General features: G+C 46.2%; 1 protein-coding gene across 1 annotated transcript in view; it reads right to left on the bottom strand.

The window, feature by feature from the left end:
- Positions 1-1,690: 1,690 nt before the first annotated feature.
- LOC143151706 (PDZ and LIM domain protein Zasp) overlaps positions 1,691-19,586 on the bottom strand; it is a 76,570-nt gene continuing 58,674 nt past the window's right edge. The window contains exons 10-17 of the mRNA XM_076321070.1: positions 18,896-19,042; positions 17,674-17,727; positions 14,121-14,256; positions 6,679-10,471; positions 5,661-5,847; positions 5,461-5,581; positions 5,252-5,367; positions 1,691-4,295 (exon numbers count right to left, since the gene is read on the bottom strand). Coding sequence (XP_076177185.1) covers positions 4,218-4,295; positions 5,252-5,367; positions 5,461-5,581; positions 5,661-5,847; positions 6,679-10,471; positions 14,121-14,256; positions 17,674-17,727; positions 18,896-19,042 — 4,632 coding nt within the window. The 3' untranslated portion in view covers positions 1,691-4,217. The remainder of the gene's footprint in view (positions 4,296-5,251; positions 5,368-5,460; positions 5,582-5,660; positions 5,848-6,678; positions 10,472-14,120; positions 14,257-17,673; positions 17,728-18,895; positions 19,043-19,586) is intronic.

The following is a 19,586-nucleotide window of genomic DNA, read 5'->3' on the forward strand; positions in this document are numbered from 1 at the left end:
ATCTCTTTTGCTCGCAGTACGCGCTCTGTCACTTCAGGAACCCGATTGTGACCTCCAAGGACTTGCAGGACATCGATACGCTTCTTTGTTTCTCGTCCCGTCTTTCGAGACTATCTTCGCGCCACGAAGTCGATTTTCCATCGTTCGTTACGATTCGATCGACATTTGATTGTTCCCGGGTGCGATGATGATTTTAGTCGTGGGTTCGAAACTCCACTGACGAGCAATCTTTGTTCTTTGGTGGGTCAACGTTGAAAATCTAATGTATTATTATTTATTATACGATAAGAAGGTTTAATATCTAAGGAGAAATTTGTTACTTTAATAATGAAACTTTTTTTAATTCTTTTATTTCTTTCCCCAGGTACACATGCTTCTACAGTAATTTGTTTAGGTTTTGAAGGTGCTTGTATCGACAAGTGTATAGGGCGTTTGAAACAAGCTATACTTTCAAAATAGTTAGCATCACAAATAGTTAATACCACAAGGAATAATTAAACAGTCTCTAAAAATAATTTTAACTATAAATAATTTTATGCACTTTTATGCATTGGTGCAATCCCTACAAAAAGTATTCAGTTACTGAATTAGTAGCTCAAAAGTGCTTACAGGTGAAAGTTTGCTAAATTGTATTTCTGCTTATCGAGATATTTTCGCTGAGATATTCTCGTGTACTATCATGCATTATGAACTATAATGTAAGAAACTATGGTACATTGAAAGTACAGTACAGTGTATACGTGAATCCACTGTTGATATTGACCAAGATCAATTTTTTTATATTGACGACAGATGGTTGTTAAAATTTTGACATTTCAGGCAAACGAAGTGGCGGTCACAGGGTTGCTCATCACTGGCCTATAATACGATGTAGATACAAATAGGGGCACACGATTGTAGATCGAGTTCAACAGTGGCACGTTCGTGCAGAGCTGCTAAAACCAAGTTTCCGAACGAGGACGTAGATCCTTGGAACAAGTTGACAGAATTGTCAAAGTAGTTCGCAGTCGAGTATAGTGTAGAAACGTGGAAAAGTCTGCTCTGTGACATAACCAGAAATTTCAAAGAATACCAATTTCTTTTTACATCGTTTCTGTATTTACAAAGACAAATAACTTTATAGAAAGACAGATCTTTATATTGGGATCTTATATTATCCTTATATTTTTTTAGAGTGTATAAACATTTTATTAAATTATATATTCTCCATTTTGGAAAACGAACTGACTTTTCGAACAATCTAATAGAAAGATGGAAACTATCTTTAGAATAGAAAGATAGAAACTATCTTAATAGAAAGATAAAACTATCTTAATAGAAAGATAAAACTATCTTAATAGAAAGATAAAACTATCTTTCTATAAAGTCCAATCTTTAGAGTTTGTCAAAGTTCGTCCGAAACGAATCAAAATTTACTAAAAATGTATATTCAATGAAAGAATTGAAAGAAATATTTACAAGAGGGTACCACCTTGCCCCCTTTGTTGGTTGTGCCACAGTGCAGCTTAAATTTAAATAATTCACCGGTCTAATAATTTGTACAATGTTCCTAAAAATCGAACGAGCGTTCCTCTCAAAAATGTTCCTCTTAAATGTAAACATTGTTTCAGGATCGTTTAAACCTAAAAGTATCCGCGCTATAGGATAAAAGGGGAGGAGGAGGGTTATCGAGAAAATACGCACAACCAAAGAAACATACATGAACATTTTATTTTATTGTAAGCAACACGTAACACGGATACAGAGGCTCGTGCGGTATTCAGCCAGCAGTCGACCTAATTAACAATAATCACAAATTGCGCCCTTTCGTGCTCGGATAGCGGACACCGGGGATCCCCCCGGTTTCGCGCGATTCTTTCGGACGCGTGTTTTCTTTTTCTCTCTTTCTCTCTGTTTCGCTTTCTCTCTCTCTCTCGCTCGCTCTCTCTCCCCTTACGTACTAAATTACGCAACGTCTATTTCGATATTGTCCTTCGATTCACGAGCTTCGCCGGCGTGTATCGGCTACAGCTACTGTCTGACACGAGCCCGAGTGAAGATGGCACAGAAATCGGTAACCTTGTCTAAAAATTATATGGCAACTGCTATCAAGTGTGCGAGTCCCTCGATCCTCGAAGTCGATTTTTCTCTTTTCGCGTGCCCGGGGAACCTTGGCGGTTGGAAAACGCTCGGACGATTAAACGACAGAGTAAAAGTTGATCCCTATTACATCATCCTCGTCTCCCACGAGTTCAGGGTGGAACGGATGCAGGGCTGGATAGAGATTCGGACCCCAGAGTCAAGTATACGATCCTCGAGTCGTTCACTGGTCCTGGTAACTCGAGTACAACAATATTCTCTTCTTGAAAAGATCATTTAAGCTACCGATACTTCGATTCAACGTTCACGATCGAATTAACTCTTTGTCCAGGTGATTCCATCGACCTCCGGAAGCCCGTAGCCTCGATCCAGCCCTGGTAGGATGATTTACGAGGAAATTCGCATGCACGAGGATTCCAGCTCTCCTCCTCGACTCGATAAAGGGTAACAAGTGTCTCTGAACGTTCGTCGATCGACGATCCGTTTCGTTGTTTACCCAGGTCGGTGACTAGCTAGATTAGAATCCAAATTATTTTCGCGACTCGATGGACTGAGTGATTGCCAATCGTTTTTCCAGGTGGTGGAGGTCACTTGTCCGGAGAACGGGTATTGTCTTCTTGGACTTCAGCGAGCTCGAAGACCGGGTCCAGGATTCATCGTCGATAACGCGGTTCGATCTTCGCGAATCCCCAGGGACGCGGGTCGACACTTTCGTGACGATACGTCGGATGCACCTTGGGAGTACGAAATATGTGATAATGCCGGTAATACTAATTGCTCGGTTGACCTTTGCGTGATCCGAGCCACGGGGAGACCGAGGCCCGGCTCGTATCGTTGCAGAATTTTCTGCGGCAACGATTTTACGAGGCATTTCGCGATATTTTATGGCTCCTCGATCCGCCAATTAGTCGTGGAATGTCGACGCCACGACACCGACCGGCAAACTTCGCGAGGAGTTACCAACGTTCGAGATTTTAAACCCAAGGGGGACCGACGACGTCCCCGTCGCTGGTCGCGTTATCGAGCGGAACGATCGGTTGCGCCAGGGGTCGGCAAACTTTTTGCGAGAAGTCGCGGAGGAACCGATTGTGGCCTGAATGGAGAATCGTGTCTCTTTGTGAATGTTACGACCACTTTTGGGCCCTTTTTGGTACGCCAGAATCGAAGTAGAAAGTAAAATGGACGAGAAGAATGTTCAGTATATTTTTCACCGTGTATAGAGTTTAAAAAATATTTGTACGATCGACTACGACCTCTGGTACGATAGAATCAAACGAGAAGGTAAAATAAGCGAGAAGAATATTTATATTTTTGCGTCTTCGTTACGGATAGTGTAGAATTGAACAACATTTTTCGTAATCGACGACTTTTATTACGACGAGCAACTTTGTATGTTTACTCACGCGAGTAGAGAATTTTGAAATATTTTTTTCCGATCATTTTTCGTTACCGTGTAAGTTTTTGTACCATCGAGTTGTGCGTTTGCGTTTTACCTCCATTTGGAAAATTTTAGAATCCAGGATTCTTTTAAAAACTTCGCGATTCTGTCGTACCGTTTTAAGAATCATTTTTGGCCACAGCTGGCGTACCCCTGGATTATTGACAGCGTTTCAATTCCGTCGAGGATAGTTCGAAATGTTCCGAGTCGAGATGCACCGTCATTTTGGTGCACGAAACACGATCGTCCTGGATAGCAGCGATCTTCGAGACACGAGGGACAACGTTCTCGATGATACGTCGTTCGACTATGGACAACTTCGAGGAGTCCGTACGCGGACGGTGTTTAATTAATCGAGGAACCACGATTAAATCGATAGAATTAGTTCGTATTCTATTGGCGTATTCGTTCGTAATAAATACGTTCGTTGATCATCGTCCTATGATTATAATTCAGCGGGCGCTCGCTCGCGGCTGCTCTAGCCGGGTTAGTCCTGCAACAGCGTCGTCGACCGAAATGATGCAAGAAGAACAAGAAATAATCACGGTAAAAGTACAATTCGTGCAGAAAGAATTCGTGCTCGTAAAGCTAATATACGCGTCTTCTCCGCAATTTTTTTCCGCTTTTTCCTATTTTCTCATTAAAACCCCCCCCCAAGTTTTCCCTTTCCTTTCGCGCGCCAGGGTCGTGGAGTCAGGTATTAACGCGCATGATTTTTGCAGAACGGGCGTCCACCCTTCGCGTAGAAACTCTGGCCCTCGAGGTTCTTCTTGCACATCTGAAACGGATAAGAATATTTACACACACGGAGGAACTGCCGATCGATCTGATAGAAGATTTCAGTGACATTTGAGGGAGAAACGAAAATATCTCTTTTTCCTCGAATAACCGCGAATATTTATGATTCCGTAAACGGTCTTTCGAGGAACGAAAGTCGAGAAACTTGGAGAATTTAGCGAGTCTTGTTTCCGAATCGTGGGATTGGTAATTCTGATTTTAAAGGGGGGCACAGTGATTGAGAAATTACCGTACGAAAGTCGAGAAACTTGGGGGATTCTTGTAAATCTTCTTGGCAAATTATGGGGTTGAAATTTTAATTTCAAAGGGTGTTTCGTTTGAGAAATCATCGTGGGGGAATTTTTGTTCGAATAATCGTGAAAAAAGAAGATTCAGAATCCTAAGGGTTGAAATTTTAATTTTATAGAGCACAATCGTATAATATCAAGGGACAAAAATCAAGAAACTTGGATTTGGTAAGTCCTGTTTTCAAATTGTAGGCTTGGAATTCTAACCTCAAAGAAGTTTCTTAAAATTAAGAAACTTGATAAATTTGATAATTCGTATCGAATTGTAAAATTGAAATTCTAACCTTAAAGGGATACACGATGATTACGAAACTCGGTGAATTTAATAATTCGTGCCGAACTGTATAGTTGAAATTCTAACTTTAAAGGGGTACACGACGATTAAGAAACTCGGTGAATTTAATAATTCGTGCCGAATTGTAGGGTTGGAATTCTAACCTTAAAAAGGGGGGCACGGTGATCGAGAAATCACCGAACAAATCGTGCCGAAAATGTCACGCGATCGAAATAACTCTAACTGGGGGGGGGGTTGGGGGGCGAAGGGTGGGGGGTAGCTCGCGCGGTGATGGACAATCCCGTTTCTTTGACTTTCTTCGCGCGAGGATCGATCGGTTTATTTCGAGAAGCGTTCCTCGCACTAATTGCGTACCGTGCAGTTGAAGCATTGACTGTGGTAATTATTGTTCAGGGCCTCCACCCAACGATCTCCAGCTTCGACTGGGAATCCGCACGCGAAACACTTTGTCGTGAACAGCTCGTTCCAATCTGCGTGTGGAATGAAAACAAGTGAAGAAATTTTTTTTTTTTTGTTGCATGTACATATCCAGCTCGAAATTCCAAAATGGACGTTTTACCAACCAGCTTCACAGTAGGGCAGTCCCTCCTCGAGGAAGAACGGGCTGTTGCCGAAGAGCTTGCCACAGTAGGAACATTTGAAGCATTCAGGGTGGAAATGCTTTCCAATCGCGTTCAAACAATCCTGTGAACATCGTGTACACATCGACGTGTCAATTGGTAACTCGTGTCACCGATCACGATTCGTTTTCCCGTCTACTCACGCCTTTGATCTTGTTGTTGCATTTGCTGCAGCATGGCGCGATGAAACGTTCGAAACAGTACTCGCAATAGAGCTGTCCCTTCTCTTCCACGAATCCGATGTCCTGGAGCGGTCGACGACATTGGGTGTTCACGCAGACGAAGTGATCGGGGCACCAGATTTGTCCCAAGGCGGTGATAAAGGGCCCCCTGAACGATTGCAACGATTACTTCTCAAAGTCGTGCACGGAAGGATACCTTATTCTCGTAGAAGCAGAACGAAGCGACAAGAAACGACAGTTAAGGCAGACATTCTCGATCAAAAATGTACATATGTCTTTTTTCTATCTTTCGTTACATGCCCACTCTTGAAATTGAAACTTACATTTATCGTCAAGTTGGCGTTAAGGAGAGAGACAGAGAGAGAGAGAGAAAAAAAAAGAAAAAAAAATAATACAAAGAAGAAACCCCGTGGAACGTAAATCATTTCGATCCCCGACCCATAAGTCGACTGTATTACGAACCTTATGCACTGTTTCTCGTTTTTACAGCAGACTGGTTTTACGACGAGACCGTTCGACTTGCGATTAGTATTTTCTCCGTTAGCTGTTAACATCGTGCAAAGTAAACACTGTTAATCACGTACGGTACAAAATCATATATTACAGTTGCTACCAGGTTGTTGGATAAAGTAACAAAACTTGTGCGTTTGCAGGTGTTCGAAGCCCAGAGGAAAAAAAAAACGAGAAAAAAAAAAGAGGACACGTTTCGACAAGGATCACCGGTTTCAATCGGTCCGTCGGATCCTCCGATCGTCTTCACACGGTAACGAGAGACGACGAGGATTGTGAACGCAACAGGCTTGGGGGGGTATCAAGCGCACGCGGATGAACACACGAGATGGAAGAAAAAGCGACTCGTCGGAATGCGTGACAGATAGAGACAGATAAAGAGAACGTGGACGAGGCAGCGGGCACTGAAACAGAACAACACAACACACGAGCACACACCGATGAGCAACAACGGGGGCGAGACTAGTACCTGACGTAAGAGTTGCAATGGGCGCAGAGGGGCAATCTAGATCCTGGTCCAGTCGCCTGATTCAGAACGCCGCGTCCGCGTTTAGGCGCGCTGCTGCCGGCGAACGTTCCGCTCTTCGAACCGGCACCACCGAGGCCACCGACTCCGGTACCTAGATCCGGGTGGGATGACAAATTTGGTGGGTCTACTAAACTCTGGGTATTGCTAGAGGGGGTACAGTGGATACCGTCCTGGCAGTTATTCTGGGTCTCACATCGACTCCCGGATTGACAGCGGGTGTTGTTCGAACATTGACCGCCCGACTGGCAGCGGGTTTGGGTGGAACAGAAACTTTGGGTCTTGCAGCAGTAGCTACTACTGGACTCGCAGCAGCTCTGCGTCTGACATTGAGCTTGGGGTTTGTACAATTGAACAGTGGGGGTGTTGTGGCCGGTCTTGGCTGTCAGTCGCGCGAGCTGCCCACTCAGGTTAGTGCGAGGCTTGTGGATTGGCTCGAAGGAGCTTCTGTTCTGGGCAGGGGCGGGTGTGGGCGGGGCTGGATCCTCGAACGGGAAGGGAATCTGAGGGAAGGGGAGCTTCTTGGTTTTCGGGCAGATCCCTCCGGATTTGTTGCACGGTGCCACGCAGACGGATCCGTCGCCGCACGGTGACACGCAGACACCTGATTCCGGGCAGTTGGGTAGCTCGATGTCGCAGGCGGATTCGCGACCGCAGCGTCCCGACGGTTGTCCGCAAGTGCCCGTCTTGGCGCCGAAGCAGGGCGACACGCACACCCCTGAGCGATCCGGGGTGGGCATTACGCAGATACCGGACTGCTGACAGCAAACGTTCGGTCCTTCGCAGGGTACCACCACTACTCCGGCTTTGGTGCCCTTGTCGGAGACAGCCTTGCAGGGTAGCACGGTCACACCGGTGTCTGGGCACTGTTTCGAGGCTGGGGGTGTCCCGTAGCTGACGTGACGCACTTCGGTGGAGCTGCTGTACACCGGTTGCGGTGATGGCATCTCGCCAAGGGGACACGGCAGTGTTGGTCTCGAAGGACTGGTCTTTCCAATTGCGCACACGCTCTTCTGAACCGGTTTCTCTCTAGGTTCTGGCAGAGGTCTGGTCGGTGTTCTTTTCTCGCATCTCTCGAAATCTTCGACCACCTCCAGTGACTTCTTCACCACCGACTGTTTGCCCTGGTTGGTCTCCTCGCTGGTCATGTACCGTTTCTCCTGGTACTGAGCGTGCACCGCGTCCGTTGGACCTTGACCGGGATCATCCGTTTGCTTCTCGTCGAAGTCCACCGTTTTGGTGGCAGCGTACTCGGCGTGGAGGTGACCTTCGTCCGTGTCCTCGTCCACCTTGTACGAGACGCTCTTCTTGGTGGGGAAGTGCGCCGAGGTGCGACACGTCGGTGCTGGAGGAGGATCTTCGCGGATTCTAGGCGCGTGAGCCTTCACGTAACACGCAGGTGGTTCCGGGGGTCCTTGAGCCGGTGACTTGGACCTGCACGGTGTGGGTGTTGGGGTTCTGCTGGTGGGTTGGTAGGTGTGACTCTCGACGGCTCCTCTCCTCATTGCGATCAGATTCTTCTGATAGGAGGGGATGGTGTCCGGTTTCTTCAGATTGGCGGTGATGCATTTGCTGCTCGGTGTCTGTGGTCTGGATCTCGAGGGGGACGCTGACGCGTCTCTCAGTCGATAGTCGGGCGGCGGGGTTGGCAGAGGTCGAGGTGTGCACTTGGGCGAGGGTGCTGGCTTGGGTCTGGGTTCCCCGAAGAGGATATCGGCCGGCGGGCATATCCTCTCCCCTTGGATCACCGGTGTCTGGGAACGATTGACTATCTGCTGGTCCTCCGGCCCGATCTCGCGGGCCAGAGGGGTGTAGGGACGTTCCGGAGCGATCATAAGGGCCTGCTGGAAGGGAGAGATGGGTCGAATGTCCTCCGGCGGTGGTTTGGGTCGACACCTGTGATCCAGGTATATAGTCTCTTCGGTGTACACTTCCTTCACGCTGGTAGAGGTGGTGGTCGCCATATTGGTCACAGGATCAACGGTCTTACTAATCGACGTATTGGTCGTCGTATTGGACGTGCCGACAGGCGTGAAAGGTCTATCAGGTGCCGTGGTCAGTGCGTTCACCATCTCGGATTTCCACTCCTTGGGGGTGGAGTTCTGCAGAGCAGAGTGCGGTATAGGTTTCGGGCCGCTCTCGGTCTGTTTCATGAACTGTACGTGCTTCTTGTTGGTCTCCATGATCTCCTGAGCCGGTGGATACTTGGAGCACACTCGACGCTCTTTGGGCGCCTGTTGATCCCTCAAACTCTGATGTACCTCCACCTGCTCCCTCAAGCTCTTCCTGCGCTCGTCCTCGATCCCCAATTTCCTCACACGTTCCTGGACCAACACCTCCTCCGTGATCTCCTCGTAAGTCTCCTTGATCAGTTTCTTGCTACCCGGGGTGGCGCCCTCCGCTTCGGTCACCTTCTCCTCGCGCACCACCGTTCGTCCCAACGGTTGCTCCCTGACCTCCTCGACGACCTCTTCCTCAAAGCTCACGTGTTTACTGCTCCTCTCCTCCTCCTCCTGTTGTCTCCTTCGTTCCTCCTCGCGTCGTCTCCTCTGCTCCTCCTCTTCGCGTCTCTTCCTCTCCTCCTCCTCTTGCTTTCGTCTCTCCTCCTCCTCCTCCTCGCGTTTTCGCTCCTCCTCGTCCTGCTTGGCCTTCTCCAGCATCTGTTGGACATCCACCGCCGATGTGACCACCTCCGCGGACTCCACCACCGTTTTCTCCTCCGCAGTCTCCTTCACTTCGCGGTCTATGTGCGTGGCAGTTTTCCTCGTGTAGCATTCCTCGGCCTGTTCCACCATAGGGGTGCTGGGTCTCGCGGGTGATGGAATCTTCTCGATAGTCTTCTCGAACGTGGTCTTCTTCTTTACGTGCATCCCGTCTACGTCCTCCTCCGTGGTCTCGGTGATGAAATCATGTTCCCCGGCGACTTTCACGCCATCGTCATCGTCCTCGATCTCGTCCGCCGGTCTCAGATCGGTCACCTCTTTGTCGATCTCCGTCACCTCTTCCTTGGCTTCTTCCTGCTTGATCGTGTGTTGGATCGGCAGAGGAGGCTTCTCGCAAATCGTTTGCTCCCGTCGACACACCGTCGACTGGTACGTGCGATGCTCCTCGCGGAAAGGTTGGTTCCTCTCGCAGATACGCTCCCGTTGACAGATCTCCTTCTGATGGAACTTCTTGCACACCTTGGGGGGTTCCGTGCCACCGTATGTTTGCTCGTAGAGGCTCCCACCAGTCGTCACGGTCGCGGTCCACGGTTTGGGTATCGGTTGAACGATCCTGGTGGGTGTCAAAGATCTCCTGACGCTGTCGGTCGAGCTCGGTCTGGAGGTGATCTCGCCCTTCGATTGCCTCTCGGTGGCCTCCACCAGCTCCACCTTCCTGTACACCGGGCCTGGACAACTGACACGATCCATCGGGTCCTCACCGTACCGGTAACACTGTCTGGTGACCCTCTCTACCTCGAGATCGGTGCTCTCGCACCTCTTTCTGGTCAGCGCCCTCTCGCAGGCCTCTATACAGGCCTTCTTCTCTTTCACCGCTTGTTTGCAGCTTCTGTCCAACGCGGGATTCGGATCGATGTAGAGCGGACTGGCGGTCGGATATGTGATGTCCTCGATCGGTTTCTGCGGTGGCCAATTGAGACTCTTCGCTTTCACGGAGCTAGCACGTGGCTCGGTCTTGGTCTCCTCGATCAGCTCGTAATAATAGCACTTTTTGTGGGTTTCGGTCGAGTTTTCTGGGATGACGGTGGCGTTTGTGGGATCGTTCCACGGGACGAGGGTTCGTGGATCGGGGTGAGATCGAACGGGAGTGGGGGGCGTCAGTCAGGTCACGTGGGCGCGATCGTAAGCGGGCAACAGATCGTACAAGACACACACGAAACATTTTTGTAAGGCATGCGTTTGACGACGTAGGTGAAAGGGTTTGGGGTGTGTTAGAAAGAACGAAAAAAAAAACAAAGAAATCAGCGGTGAGTAAGAAGCACATTGAACGGCGCGTGCCCGCGATCCTTTTCGATCTAAGTTTCGGACCGGGGGTGGGGGGCGAAAAAGTTTTTTTTCTTTTCTTTTTTTTTCTTTTTTTTGGTTTCTCTTTTTTCTCGATCGGATCATCGTGATCGCGGGCACGTCCAGGACGCTAAATAAAAAAGAAGCGCAACTTAAAGAACGCAAGAGAGCTGTTAACGGTCAGCTGTATCGGTCACGGAGATGCACAACTCCGTGATAGAACGACGCCTGAATTATACCGCGTATGTGGTGAAAGCCATAAAAAAGCGCGATGGATCGTTGACGTAGGACGATATCAACGCGTCGATAAAAGCTTGACGAGTGAGCAGTCGCTTTTCTCGAGATCGTTCGGCGCTCGAACACACTCGATTTTTTTTTCTTTTTTTTTTGGTCAGGTGGGGGGGTTTGCGGGTTTTTTTTTCGGAGCGATTGTCTACAAGAGTATCGAAGATCAACCGCAGCTCGTGGACGATCGTAGAGACAACATGGGGGCTACGAATTTCGAGCGGTTGAGGGTTAGCATCTCGAGCTCGGGTAGCCAACCTCGAGTGCTCTCGATGCGAGAAAAGCCGGGTGACAACATTGTTAAACAACGGTTTTCATCGTTCGTGTGATTTTTTTTTTTTTTTGGTTTTGTTGTATTTTTTTTTTTTTTGTTTTCATTCTCACTTAAGAGGAGCTCGAAGACGTGTAGTGACATGAAGATGGAAAAAGGAACAACATGTATCGAGCGAAGAGCTTGCTCGGCTTTACTGTCGCTTTATTTTTCGTAATTGCATTCAAATTCTCAACACTTTTCGAGGGAACAATCGTCGATGTGATTCACGATGCCCCGTACGATCCCCGAAACTCGCGATACCGTTCGTGGGAAAATAAATCGCCTTGCGGAGAAAGATGAAGAGGGGGAGAAAAGAAAAAAGAAAAAAAAAAAAAACTGATGAAAATAAATAAATAAACAAAAAGGAGAAAAAAAAAATAATACACGTGTCCCTCGGATCGTCGAGAGAACGATTCGTCGCGACGCCTCGGTGATCGCAGATAGGAGATCGTGAACGTCGAATTGTGTATATAATTAATTGTAATCGTATTGAATCGGATTCTGTTCGATTCGGCTGTCAGCACAAGGACGACGACGGCGCAGCTGAGAGCTACCGATTCATGCGAATGTGAGGGAGAAAGGTCGGGGTTTCGGGTTGAAAGATGGACCGGCTGAAAAAAGATAAGAAAAGAAAAAATTATGTCCAGGAAAGAGGAGCATGACCACGTATGGTTTATTGATCGAAGCGCGTAACGTGATTCCCAAAATTTTCTTTGTTTGTTTTGTTTTGTTTCTTTTTTTTTTTTTGAAAGTCACTCTTTCGAAGTCCCTGTGTGTATACCTCGCGCGTGAAGTACTCTCTTCGCGTCAGCGTCGCTGAGAAAAAGAAAAGACAAAAAAAAAAAAGAAAAAGAAAATAAAAATAAAAAGAAAACGAAAACGAACGCGCGGATATTTTTAACGAGAGTGTCCTCATCGTGTTACGTAAGCTCTTTCCGTACGATGCGGACCACGACTCGTTTACTCGCTCTATTCGGGTCTCGTCGGATTCAATCGTCCCAGTTTCGTTTCGACCGGTCCGCATCATCGTCGCTCGATACATCCACGATCACGATTAAACGGTCGCGGTGTGTGGTATGTATCGCTTTTACCCTAACGATGGGTCGAGCGAATTATCGAAACAACGACGGATCGAAATACGATGCGAAACGTCGATTACCCGAAGTATCGATTATCCGAATCTCGACGATCGATTATAACCTATACGGAGCGAATCGTCGATTTGCACCACTTGTGTAACAATGTTTACATTTTCGAATTTAAAAACCGTGGTACTGTTGATATTCAGGAACCAGATATCGGTTCCTAGTGGACTGAAAATAATTCAAGATATAAAATTATGAGCGACGATGATATTATTTCATCCGTTGGTGTATAAATAAGTATTACGATTATTGTAAAAACGACGACACGGAGCCCGCGTACCGTACCGACGCGCACCTCGAAAATGCATTGAAAATTGTACCGCAATGAGAGGAACCACGTAAAGAAATAATCGTAACACGAATATTTATTTTAAACGGTATTCGAAATTTATTCTCCAGAAACGATTAATTACGAAAAGAAATGATTACTTCGAAGGGTGTTGCAAATTCCCTGTACTAAAAAACGATTACTTTTTATTGCTATTTGATAATTATTTTCCACTCGTTTCACGCCGTATTCGCGAATCCGCTTCTCACGAATCGACTATTCGTAAAACCACCAATCCGAACGGTTCTCTCTTCCGATTGGTTCGGACGATCGACGTTTCCCTCGTAATAACGACCGGAACCAGTGTCGCAGCTCTCAGAGACTCGCCGTCGAGGTCGCGCGAACGACGCTAAGCGGACGCTGTGCAAAAATTCCGTAAGAGCTCGCGAGGCACCGAAAAACGAGAACGATTCTCTCGCAAACGATCTCACCGTCAATGATTTCGACGACTTTCTCCGTAGTCGGGTTGCTCGACAGACAGAAAGAAAACAGAGACAGAGTAGACAGAGACAGCGAGAGATGTAGGGTTATGGGACGGTGGCGAATAGTAGAAAAAAAAAATGTATATGCGAGGACGTAAGCCAAATGGGGCGCGTATTAGCCAAAGCTCGAAACTCGGTCAGCAGGTTCGAATCTAATCGGCATACCTCTGAAGGGCGTAATTTTTGGCTTTGGCAGGGCAGAGAAGAGACCTATTTGCAACAATCGAAGACCAAAAAAGAGAGAGTGAGGCCAAGGATGAAGAAAAAAAAAAAAATGAATATACATACGGATACAAATTAGGCGTTATTTATCCTCGCCGTTTAACAAGGATCGCAACGATCCGATCAGCGGTTGGATCGTCTTACACACACACCAGACACACGACGAGACACGTTCGTGCTTGTCGTCGGTAATTTATACGATCCACGGTTTCCGGTTTTGTTTCTCCGATAACGTACCCCCGGGCTTGACATACCTCTGGCGTGCCTGTCGTAATTACCGTCGGTATGCCCGCGTCGCGACGCGGAATTTCGTGCACGTAACGGACGTTTGTGAACACCGTTGGTATCGCGATACGGAGTTCGCGGCAAGTATCTTGTACGACGTACGGAAATTTACTATTCGTTTCGGTCGCGACAAGAAATTCCACGCGATTCTTTTTTACCGACCGAAAGAGTTACCGACCGTTTACGTAACGACGTGGTTATGCAACCACGCGGCGTATTTCGTCCGCAGTTACGACCATTACGTAGGGAAATCCCTCTGTTAACCGATCGTTGAAACATACTCGTTTTCGCGATCGATCACGGCTTGAAACAACTTACCGGTCACGGTTTGACTCTGGGGTCGTGGCAGAGTGCTGCTCCCTGAGTTCACCAGCGGTGGCGACGACAAACTCGATGACAGATTGCTCGATCCTCCGAAAGGCTTGGGACCAATTAGATTGTTGGACGCTGGCGCCTGTACGACAGAAAGCGGTTGGTTATCGGGGCTGGTTCTTCCATGCGAACCGATAGACGTACGATGGTTGAACGACCGACGAAAAACATAACGCGTTACGACGAAAGGGGTGGTGAACACGCGAACGCGAGCGGATCGACGAGGGTGTCGCGACGCCGATTCGTTCGATGGTTCGCGACACCGGTGATCCTTCGTTCCAATTCGAGGAACGCGTGGACGTTGGAACGCGTTGGTTAAATATATTCGTTTGTATTTTAAGCGGTCCGACCTCGTTTTTTGGGACCCCTTGCTCCTCGGGTATTGGAAAAACTGATATACACGAGGAAAAAAGAGGAGGGGGGAAAAATACTATTGGATTATTCGGAAAGTCATTTGTGATTCTTTTAGAGTGTATGAACATTTTATTAAATTGTATATTCTCCATTTTGGAAAACGAAATGACTTTCCCAACAACACGATAGAATATAAACCATTGGGAAAGAAAAGATAAAATTTAAGATAGAATGTATTGAGTCGTTCGGAAAGTCATTTCGTTTTCCAAAATGGAGAATATATAATTTAATAAAATGTTTATGCACACTGAAAAAATCGTGTTTCATTTTCACCAAAAAAAACGAAATGACTTTTCGAACAATCCATAATAGTTAGTACGAGTCGGAAGAATTTCGAAAATTAGCTTGTTTGTTGAAAAGTTTTAACACAAATGTAAGGGTAGTTTAAGTAATGTATAGAGTGGGAATAGAGAGTGTTGAGAACCTTTACTTTTAAATTTCTTTTTTTTCTAAGGAATGAGTACAAGTAATACTCATTTTTTGCTTTTTTGTATTTTAGAAGAAATTCGAAGAAGAAAGATACTGAGGGTTGTTAGAACCTTCTTTGAGTATATATGGATTGAAAGTATAAACATAAATGCAGGAAAATAAGACAATTGTTTAAAAAAGGCAAGTATACAAATATTATATGTGAGAAGAAAAATACTGAGTTTAGATATAGGATAAGAATATTCAGTTATAGGAATATTGAGTACCTTTATGTGAATTTGTTATCTAGGCAAAAACACAAGGAGTCTTTTTCTCAGTGTATAATAATTATAAGAATCGTGATATTTAAAGAAGAAGAGAGGTGGAAGATACGCAATCGATGTAGACAAGAAAAAAAGACACTTGTCAAAATATATATAATAGATTAAAAGAGAAAAATTAACTTATTTCCTACGAGTTGAAGGAATTCAAACAATTTGTTCGTTAACAAAGTTATGGTGCTTTGAAAAGTGCTTATAATGGAAATAAAAATTTTCGAGTATCCATGCTCGAAATTTCTTCTTGACTAGGGAAATAATGCAAGGCGGTCTGATTAACAATCGACGAATTGAAAACATACGAAAGAAAAAATAAAGGAGACATTGTTAGAACAAAACGAGGTCGGAGCGTTTAAAATACGAATACTTAAGCGCATGCTCGGGTCGGTCTGCGTCGTTCCTCAAATTGGATCTAGATTCCACGGGCACTTGTCGAATTTTTTCGGTTCTTCTCTCCGCTGCCTTGACACCACGTCCAAGTTACACAATCTCGTAATTTGAGTAACCTCGAAACGAGACCAAAAGTTTCGCGCACTGAAACCACCCGCGTGAAAATTCTCCACGAAGACGAAGGAGGTCGTGAATTTCGAAGTGGATGCTACACGATTAGCGCTCTGATCACGTGGAACTTCCCGTTTATCGCTCAAATACCGTAGAAACTCTCCGATTAGCGCTCAAAGTTGCGGAACTCTCCGTTTATCGCTCGAATATCGTGGAAACTCTCCGATTAGCGCTCGAATATCGTGGAAACTCTCCGATTAGCGCTCAAATATAGTGGAAACTCTTCGATTAGCGCTCAAAGGTCGCAGAACTTTCCGATTAGTGCTCAAAATCCACGACAATCCTCGATTAGAGCTCGAACTTCGCGAAAACTCTCCGATTAGTGCGTATTTCATTGAAACTCTCCGATTAGTGCTCAAAATCCACGACAATCCTCGATTAGAGCACGAACTTCGCGAAAACTCTCCGATTAGTGCGTATTTCATTGAAACTCTCCGATTAGTGCTCAAAATCCACGACAATCCTCGATTAGAGCTCGAACTTCGCGAAAACTCTCCGATTAGTGCGTATCTCATTGAAACTCTCCGATTAGCGCTCAAAATTCACGGAACACCCCGATTAATACTTTAAGTACACGGAATTCCACGGAACGCTTCTCGAACTTTGGTTGAACTCTTCGATTAGCGCTCAAAGTTCGCGGAACTCCACGATTAGCGCGTGAACTTTTTGAGAACTTCCCTATTAGCGCGTGAATTTCATGGGATACTTCCCGATTAGCGCGTAAACTCTGTACAACTCCACGATTATCGCGCAAATTCTGTAGAACTCCACGATTAGCGCATGAACTTCGTGGAACTCCTCGATTAGTGCTTTGAAGCTCACGGAACTCCCCGATTAGCGCGTGAACTTTATAGAACTCCCCGACTAACGTGTGAACTTCGTGAAAACTCCCCAATTAGCGTTTCGAAGTTCACGGAACTCCCTGATTAGTGCACGAACTCCCTGGAACTCCCCAATTAGCGTTTCGAAGTTTACTGAACTCCCCAATTAATGTGCAAACTCTGTGGAACTCTCCGATTAGCGCGTGGACTCCGTAGAACTTCCCGATTAGCGCTTCGAAACTCACGGAACTCTTCGATTAGCGCTTCGAAGCTCACGGAACTCCTCGATTAGCGCGCGAACTCTCTGGAACCTCCCAATTAACGCGTGGACTCCGTGGAACTCCGTGGAACTCGATTAGCGCTTCTAAGCTCACGGAACTCCCCAATTAGCGCTTCTAAGCTCACGGAACTCTCCAATTAATGCGCGAACTCTCTGGAACTCCCCGATTAGCGCATCGAAACTCACAAAACTCCCCGATTAACGCGTGGACTCCGTGGAACTCCCCGATTAACGCTTCGAAGCTCACGAAACCTCCCAATTAACGCGTGGACTCCGTGGAACTCCGTGGAACTCGATTAGCGCTTCGAAACTTACAAAACTCCCCGATTAACGCGTGGACTCCGTGGAACTCCCCGATTAACGCTTCGAAGCTCACGAAACCTCCCGATTAACGCGCGAACTCCCTAGAACTCCCCGATTAGCGCTTCTAAGCTCACGGAACTCCCCGATCAACGCTTCGAAGCTCACGGAACTCCCCCGCGATTAGCGCGCGAATTACCCCTCGCGTTCACACCCCGTATTCCCTCAATGCTCGACGTACTTCTCTGGAGAGCATTATCTGGCGTTCAAAGCAGCGGGGCCGCGGTGATTTCGCATCGGATCGCTAAGGACGCACCTTACGAAGTGTAGGGTTTCGTGTCGCGAGACGCTTAAGACGAGCCGCGTTGGGACATTACCTGGACTGATCGGAAACTGGGTGGATCGACGGGCGATGTGCCAAGGCGGTTGGGCTGCAATGCATAAAACGACAGAACGATGTCACGTGGCGGTTGCAATTTAAAAAAAGGGGGGAGTGATACGGGCGTGAGATCTGATGGTAGTACGCACACTCCTGTACGCGCCAGGCTAATTAGTCACATGGCTTCGAAATAGTCCCGCGAGCAATCAAGATTGGCAGGTGAATAGACCTAACGACTAGGAAGTAGCGTCGCGGATAGGAAGGACGAACCGGTCGAATATCATAACGATGACTCGATCGCCTCGTTCTCGTAACACTTATCGAGACCCTCCCCGTACCGCTTCTCGCGCGTTTCCTGCCTCTTGCTCTCTCGAACCGCGCGTTTTCGTCCGATACGTGGCCCCGTTCGATTCTGATTCACCCGCGTATTTTCAGAGATTGTTTACCACGTCGTGAAATTACGTTACCGCGACAATGTACAACCGCGCGCGCTAAGTATGATTCGACGTCTTATTTTACAAAACGGTTGGCCGATTCCAACGATCGAGCGTGATCGATTTCGACAATTGTTACACCTCACGACGACACTCGAGACGTTTCACCAGTTTTTCCATTCGGCTCGAATTACATTGTTTTTCCCGCGAATAGCTCGCGTTCATTTACCATCTTGCGCAACGAGTCGATCGTTATCGTTGTTTCAAATTTTTTGACGACATTGGAAAAACAATACTCCTTGTTTCTTCCGATATTTGGAAAAACAAGTTTAAACAAAAATCTTCTACGTTTACGCACGAATGTATTTTACTAATATATTCTAGTATTACTGATCACTAAATATGCAAGTCTACTAATGAAACAATTGTTCAGTATCTAATTACTCTCATTTTTGTAGATTGGTAATTTTCAAAGATATATTTTTCTTTTTTCATTTAGTACCGCTTACACTCAAATTATGTACTCAGAAATTGTGTTTTACCTAGTCTGGTTCAAATCGTGAGAAAAAAAGGAATTTTTAAGCGATCGATACCGAGAAACATTCCAATTGTTCGTTTCGTGTAAAATGTGGAAGTGATCGTAGTACCAAGGGCGGTTCTTGAATATTTGTCCAGGTGTAACGATCGTTGGAATCGACCATTCGAGAAACCGAGGTGAGAACAAATAATTCGGAGATTTCAAGGACTATGGAAACGACTCGATGAAAATTCCCGCGTATTGCCAACCTCTGTGCAACCCGTCTGTATGGTGATCGAGCTCGTGAAGGTTTTCGATTCCCAGTGGCACTCGCCGTTCGTGATGCATCCGTTCCTATTCAGCGTCGACAGCTGAAGATTCGGGGATCCGTAATCGGGACTCGTACGATTGCAAGCCTGGAAAAGCGATTAGTGCCAAGCAACGATCACACGCACACGCGTTCAATCTTAATCATAGCGATGCCGTTGTCCCTCGAGACTCGGTTAAATGCGACACTCGAAAACGGAAGAAATCGTCTCCGTACTTGTACGAAACTGTAATTGCAAAACTAGTGAAAGACAACACCGTCCAACGAAATACACTCATTCTATACGTTTTGTAATATTTTATAGGTGATGCTTGTAGAGCTCTGTATTTGAAATTCGAACTCGAAAGAGGAATCATTATTTTTGGTTTTCGAAAAATATAAGGTTTCGTAAGAATTGTTTATTTTGGACGAGATATAGCGTGGAAATTGAAAATTATAAAATCTTCAATATCTTATTCTTTACCAAAATCTTACAATTTAAAAAAAATTCATATTTATAAATATTAATTTTTCGAAAATCGACCGTGCTAATTATTATACATTTCGTAATTCGTGTTTGGAGCAACTAGCTCTCTATGGATAATTCACCGATCCTGAATAAAAAACTAAATTTGACGAATTTACAATTTTTG

The sequence above is a fragment of the Ptiloglossa arizonensis genome, chromosome 1, assembly GCF_051014685.1.
Source record: "Ptiloglossa arizonensis isolate GNS036 chromosome 1, iyPtiAriz1_principal, whole genome shotgun sequence".
Lineage (NCBI taxonomy): Eukaryota > Metazoa > Arthropoda > Insecta > Hymenoptera > Colletidae > Ptiloglossa > Ptiloglossa arizonensis.